This window comes from Caretta caretta, chromosome 3 (genome assembly GCF_965140235.1).
Source record: "Caretta caretta isolate rCarCar2 chromosome 3, rCarCar1.hap1, whole genome shotgun sequence".
NCBI classification, from domain to species: domain Eukaryota; kingdom Metazoa; phylum Chordata; order Testudines; family Cheloniidae; genus Caretta; species Caretta caretta.
The window spans coordinates 146033294-146040567 of record NC_134208.1 but is presented as its reverse complement, the minus strand read 5'-3'; the positions used below and the strand labels follow the sequence as shown (position 1 = coordinate 146040567).

The 7274-nt window shown below is 39.0% G+C and overlaps 1 protein-coding gene across 6 annotated transcripts in view; it reads right to left on the bottom strand.

Annotated features, from left to right (window-relative positions):
• The window catches only part of CRIM1 (cysteine rich transmembrane BMP regulator 1), a 307580-nt gene continuing 300306 nt past the window's right edge, over window positions 1-7274 (bottom strand). For all 6 annotated transcript variants that reach the window (XM_075126987.1, XM_048843698.2, XM_075126989.1 and 3 more), the window contains one exon: window positions 1-2887. In XM_075126987.1, coding sequence (XP_074983088.1) covers window positions 2711-2887 — 177 coding nt within the window. In that variant the 3' untranslated portion in view covers window positions 1-2710. The remainder of the gene's footprint in view (window positions 2888-7274) is intronic.

Below are 7274 nucleotides of genomic sequence, written 5' to 3'. Positions count from 1 at the left end.
TTAGGTTTAAAATTTTTATTGTGCTGCCAAGAGCCAAATTACAAGAAACCGCCTTACAGTTAAAAAAAGTAAACAAGCAATCTGCTGAACTGCAGTGCACTCCGAGTGCCACATATGCGTCTATTTTATTTTTCAGAAAATTATATCTGCATTTCTCTTACAAGAGCACAACAGGAACCAAAGTAAAAGAGTGTAATGGATACAGCACATAGGATAAATCATATCTTTAAAATAATAATAATAAAATAATAATAAAAACATTTTACACCATGTCCTATATCCTGCTAATATTTTCAGAATATGGCCTTGATTGTAAAACAAAAGCAAGCTTTTACAATTTCTGGATAAAGACTGCTTACTCTTATGCAAGGAATGGATGATTTGTCTTGACAGAATATTTGTAATAACTGGACAGAAACATCTCTGTTTCAATATATTGAGTACAAAATGCTGGGAGGACTACATTTTTTCTTACTTGTTTTTGGAAACTGAAGTAATATATAAATAGAAAAAATGATGACCCTTAATGATACACCTATTTTTTTCTTTGATGCAAACAGCTAGAACACCTTTCTGATATTCTAAAACAAAAAATTGTTAATCTTCAGATTAATAAATTAGGTCATTATAATAATAAATTAGGTTTTTTTTTTTCAGTTTTAAAGTTCAGCAACCTCTGACCAAGTATTTACAACAATACTTGAGAGTTCCTTTACAAAAAAATACATTTTCTTTTCACATTAAGCATACTGGGTATCTGTGTCTTTTATGACAAGCATTTGTAAAAGAAAAAAAGGCAATGCACAAATGGGTAATTAGTATAAAAGTGCCAAGACCTGTCTGGAAAGTTAACTTTGTATTACACAGTCAGAGTTATCAATGAGGCAAGCTACAACAAACTTCCAGCTTAATGTGGACAATATTCCAGTAGTTGTTTCAAACAATTGTTTGAATTAAAAAAAATCCAGGAGCTGATGGTGTTATTCTACGGAGCTGATTAGTGCTGCATGTATATTGCCATCAGTGTCTCTAGCTGATGCATTCATTAAAAGCCTTTTTAAGGCTAAGCAGGAAAAGAAAATAAGAAACACCCTGAAATGTAGCAAGTAGCAAGAGCAACGCTTACTGCTATAATCGTGCACATACCATACACACATATACGCAAACACAAGAGTGTACACACGCATACATACACACATACGTGCGCGCGCGCACACACACACACACGCTAAACACTTTCAAATCAAATAAAACTGTAGGTAGAATGAGATGCTCCTCTTGTCTTTCCTAAACTCACAAGCAATTAAGCACTGCTGTGGAATGCCTGTTTTATCTGTTTCTGCTCTGGGTAAAATCTATCAGATAAAAATACATTCAACAAGAAAAAAATAGAAAATTATATATATATATACTGTATATATACAGATAGATACTATATATATACTGTATATATACATATACAAATATAGTGTGTTTGTGTGTATGCACACACACATTATATATATATGCACATATATACACACAGACATACAAATACTTTGTTGTTTTTAGCATAATTATATTTACATAAATATTCCTATAATGCTAACATTTAAAGAAGCATGATCTCCTTTTTCTGAGCTTCAAAAAAGGTGCTTGAATAATATACAATTAAAATTAAGTAGCTTCCTAGCATGGAAGTAGTTTCTAATCTGCATAACCAGTAAATAAAAACAACAGGAAAAACCTTAAAACAGTCTCTTTTTTACTCTTTCATTTAAGCAAGAGCTTTGTCCAACAAAAATATTTTTTTCCTACTCCTCCACTGAAACTGTATGAACCACCAGAGAATAATACAAAACAACAAAAACACAACAAACAAAAGCCCCTGGAACTGCATGGTGTTCTTGACTTTCCCTTCCTTCAATACTGCCGTCAAAAGATCCAGTGCTCATATCAGGAATTATTTAGGCCTCAGTCATTTGCTAACTCTGCCAAAATCTGGCCAATCAGCTTAGCAGAAAACAAAATTTAAACAAAAAGCAGCACAAGGTATAATTTTATACATCCTTAATAAACCCACCCTTTATATTCTGCTATAACCTTTTCCTTGCTATATCATTAACTACTGCAGCTTCTTGTCATATAGAAAAATATATGCAGCTACACCACACCTGTGACATGACAGGTTCTGTTCTAGGAATATACTTTTGTAGCAACAGCTGGGGAAAAAAATCAGACCTCTTTGTTTTCTGTTTCCATGTGGGGTTAGGCTTTGCTGCAACAAATGCAGTTTCAGAGCAACAAGAAAAGCCACCATCCTGATGCTTGGCAATATTCTTTATTTGTTTTCTCCCCGAGCCAAGCTTGACCAGCTTTTCTTCTTTGAAGCTTTCTCTCATTTCACCACCCAACCCCAAATTCACCCACCCAAACAATCTCTATAGCTATGTTACAAGCAAATACATCTTAACAAGTTTTAAAACTTTGGTTCTAAGAAAACTCTTGGTCAGTTATCACAAGGAAAAGTGGGAATGCTTGTTCTGGCACATTGCAGGAGTCAGAGCCCATCCCAGTAAGGTCTTAGAGCTGTACATGAAGTCACAAATCCAATACAATCCACTAAGCAAGTGCACAATTCTAGTTTTATTTTAATAGCAGACTTATTAGTCTCTCGCTCTCCTTCTTTCTCTCTCTCTCTCTCTCAAATCCTTGGCAAAGGTGCAATTCTTCAAACTGTTTGATAGAAATTATCTGCCTGTAGGTTGTTCTGTTTTTGCATGCTGTAGAATCCACTGTATCTTGAATCTGGGTCAGCAATTCTTAGCATTCTCTGAGAACTGTCCACCTGGACCATGGTACCTTTCTTGCAGTCCACGTATACCAGCTGATTGTTTAAGCAAGAAGGCTGTTGGAAAAGAAAAAAACCCCATAAAAATCCAGTTGATACCTCACTGTTGTCTTCTCTCCACAATAGGTATGGGAAACGTTTGTGACACACAGGTCACACAAACAAAATCATACTAAACTATTTATTTTTCTTTGTTACAAAGGTCCAACTTTTGCAGTCCTTGCTAAGTCAAGACTCCCATGGACTGAGTAAGGACTGCGATATTTGATCCACAGGTATATAATTGTGTAGGACCAGAAGCTGGCAAATGAATCCTTTTCATCTGGAAAGATTTGGTGACAACTCTGCTACCTTTACTATATATATTTTAAAGCATTTTACATTCTACATTTAATAAAAACTTTATTTATAATTTCAGGCTGGATTGTGCCTGTTAGATAAAATACAGCTTACAAATTACTATGGAGCTATGACTCTTGGGGGAGCACTGGTATTCTGCTTCCTAGAATTCTCTGATAGGCAAAGGCAGCACATCTGCTATTCTATTACAACTCTTTACAAAGCCCAGTCTTCCTCCTACACGTCTCTTGCTCTGTGGGCCAGAGAGGGCTACCTGCCCTCTTTGGGATGCCAGGCAGGGCCGTCCGTAGGCAGATGCAGAATACGCAGCTGCGTAGGGCACCACGAAATTTGGGGCACCAAATTGCCCTAAATTTCATGGTGCCCTACGCAGGTGCATGCTTCGTATGCGGCAGCCAGCCCCATCCCCCAGCTGGCCCCCTTATGGGAGGCACCCACAGCAAGGGGCTGGGACATTCCTAGGGGCTGTGGGGCCCGGGACAACTCCCTCAGCCCCTACCCCACCTCTTCCCACCCCCATTTTCCACATCTTCTCCCAAGCTCCCTCCCCCAGCGACAGACGCTCCTGGAGGATTAGCAGGGGGGCCTGGCGCTGGCAGCAGGGGGAGGGGAAGCAGAACAACCCAGCCCCAGCCCGCTCCACTCCGTTGGCTCCCCGCTGTGTCGGTCCACCTCCCGCCGCCAGTGAGTGCAGGGATTGGGGGGGAGGGAAGGGTGGACTCCTTTCCCCAAGCCCCCTCCCCCCGAGTGACACAGGGGCAGGGGGAGCGGAGTGGGCTGGGTCATTCTGCTTCCTGCTGCTGGCGCCAGGCCCCCCACTAATCCCCGGGCCACTCTGGGCCTGTGGAGCCCCCCAAAGCGGCTCCCCACAGCTCCTGCCTCCGCGGCCCCACAAGCCTTGAGTGCAGAGCAGACCCTCCGTGCGGGGTGGGGGAAGCAGGTGCCCAGGCTGCATAGGGCGCCATAATTGGTAGGGACAGAGCTGATGTTAGGCACTGCCAATGGATTAAGGATGGCACAGACTCTGTGCTCACTTGAAATTTGCAAAACTATACACTAATTTTGGGTTCCTCAGTGATCGGGTGCCTAATTTGAGACAGTTAGTACTTGATTCTTCAAAGGTGCGGAGAACCCACAGTTTCAATGACTTCATCTGGATTTGAGAGAGACCAGCTGGATTTGAGAGAGACAAGGTGGGTGAGACAAGGTAATATCTTTTATTGGATCAACTTCTGTTGGTAAGAGGGATCAGCTTTTGAGCCACACAGAGTTCTTCTTCAGGTCTGGAAGAGGAATTCCCAGCGTCTCAGCAAAATTCAAGGTGGAACAGATTGTTTAGCATAAGTAGTTAGCACTTACTGTAAGGACCCATTCAAGGCAGAGTGGTCCATTTACGCCTCTGTAGTCATAGTGGAAAAAGAGGGGGTTAGTGGTTTACAGATTGTTGTAATAAGCCATGTATCCAGTGTTTCTGTTCCTTCCATGATTTTTGGTATCTAGCAGAGTACACTACACAATAACTGCACTGCATTCATCTGGATTTGTTAGTGCTCAGCACTCCTGAAAGTTAAGCCACGTTCATCTCAAGTTGGGCATCCAAAAATACGGAACATACAATCAGCGAGTGCCTCTGAAAAATTTAAAATGACTTGTCCAATACCATATAGTAAGTCTGTGACCAAGCCAGGGATAGAATTAATCTCTCCTGGGTCCCCTCCAATGCCTTAATCATAAGACCATCCTTTCTGTACCTGCAGTTCCTCCTCTCATTTATTATACAACTTTTAGCTTCTGCACTGAATGAATCAGGGGTCCTACAGACAAGTGCCTCGTTCATTACACATCCTGCCTCACTGTTTAACCTGTGCATTGAATGAGGCAGGAGTTCTGTGGGAAAAATAATATATAATCATGTAATTAGACTAACATAATGCACATGTGCAAGGGGGATAGAGTTAAGGGTGCACAGTCTCTCTCTCTGAGGATCCAAATCATAAAGGGATTTATTGATCAAAGATTTGTATTCAGTAATCCGGGCCTACTCATATCAAATCATCTTTTCTTTTCCAGATGTACCTCAAATAGTCCTTAAATTATTTTTAAAAATCTTTCCTAATTTCTGCCCTGTTCCTGCAAAAGGATCTGCTTGAACTGACACTTTTATGCCTGTGCTGAGTCCCATTAACTTTAGCACGACTCAGTGTTGGTCTGAAGGTCCAGTCCACAGATCATTTTGTAGGATCGGTACCATAAACATTCCACTTCTCTATAAAGCCTCTTTTTACAACCTTTATTTTCTATATTGGAATGACAGTAAACTCACTCTTGTCCTATCACACTTAGTATTGTACTTCTTTGTCATTAAAAAGTCTTAAAAATAATGGCTCACCTACCTGATTCCCTACTCTTATATTATACAGGAGGCTGTAACTCATCACTACCTGGTGCTTTGTCTTTAATAAGATAAAATGCTTGGTGGATAAATGAAATGTAGTGGTCATAGTGCTTCTTGACTTTAGTAAGGTCTTTGATACAGTTCCGCATGACTTTCTCATAAATTAGATAAGAGAATCCTGGATTAGATGAAACTACTTAACTCATGATGTGTGGTAGAGTGAAGTGTAAGTACACAATAAACGTTTGCCAAGTCAGATAAATGTTGAAGAGACGCTACAACATTTCCCAGATCTGAAAGCTATTTACAGTGGGTCTAATACTCTTAACCACACATAATTGCTGTTACTCATGAAAAATATTAGAAAAAGATGTTTACTAGTGATGATATAAGAAACGATTGCGTTTGAATCTGTGCTTAGACCACTACCAAATAAGTCTACAAATAGGTTGTCACAGAAAATCAATTTGATATTTTAATGTAAAAAGACAGATTTATATTATTTGGCACTGATTTATACTAGTAATACCATGTCATTAACCTCCCTGTCAAGATAGATAGTTGCCTCTTCTTTCAATATGTAGGAATAAAATTGTTGATAAGATTAATTTGTACAGTTCCCATTTCATGTATTAAAGAGCAAAAACATTCCCAAATATTTAGATCTTTGGGGTTTTGGAATGACTTCACATAATTTGCCTTATATTAATCAATTTTGTTTTTCAAATTTGAGGTAATATAAGCCTTTTTGGTTACAGTTAAATATGTCCATTTATTCTTTTGGATCATTACAGTTAGCATCAGGGCTTCTGTTCTTGTGGTGTGAACTGTATCCTAATATTAAGCAGTAATGTTTTATTTTTTGAAGTTACTCTACTATAGATTTGTTTGCTTTGGATATAAAGTAAAATGTCATCACTTGTGTAGGATGAAATCTTATGGCTGACATTTCCTTCTGTTTTTGTTTTCTCTCGTACAAGCTGCCAGTAGTTCAAATGAGAGGCTTGTGGTTTCTAGCTGAAAACATTCCATGTTTGGGGAAAAACCCATCATGTTTATTGGATTTTGCAGTGATTCAGGGCTATGTGGCTGAAGTGACTAATGCATTAATGGCGAGACTTCAAAAAGAATAACAGATCAAAGGCTTGTGTCAGTCTCAGCGATCTGGTTTGTTACTATTATAAAGGGCTTCCTAATTGAGTTATCTCTAAGTATGATTTCTAATGTAGTTATACTGTGAGAATTATTCATTTGCTTTTCTTAAGAATGAGAAGCCACATGCTCAATGTGTCCATGAAGCTAGGAAAATCCTGTCCCACAACAGAATTGTAATGGGCACTGACCTATTGGAATACTAATGACCCAAAGAGACCTGGCTGCTCCAGACTGTCTATAAAGAAAGTTATTATAAGGAATAGGAGAAATCTCAAGCACACAAATGACTGTAACCTTTCTAGACCAGAGACCTTATTTTCATTCTTGTATTATTTGCATTATATATAGAAACAATATAAATAAATTAAGAAATGATAATTAAGAATGATTATATAAGAGGAGAAAAGTGGATGGCAAACAATAGTGGGATTAAAGCACTGTTCTTGATACACTCCCTAAAGAACACACAGAGGAGTAAGGGTGGCAGGAAGGCTAATGAATATGTACAGTTGGACCCTGAGACATTTCCCAGTT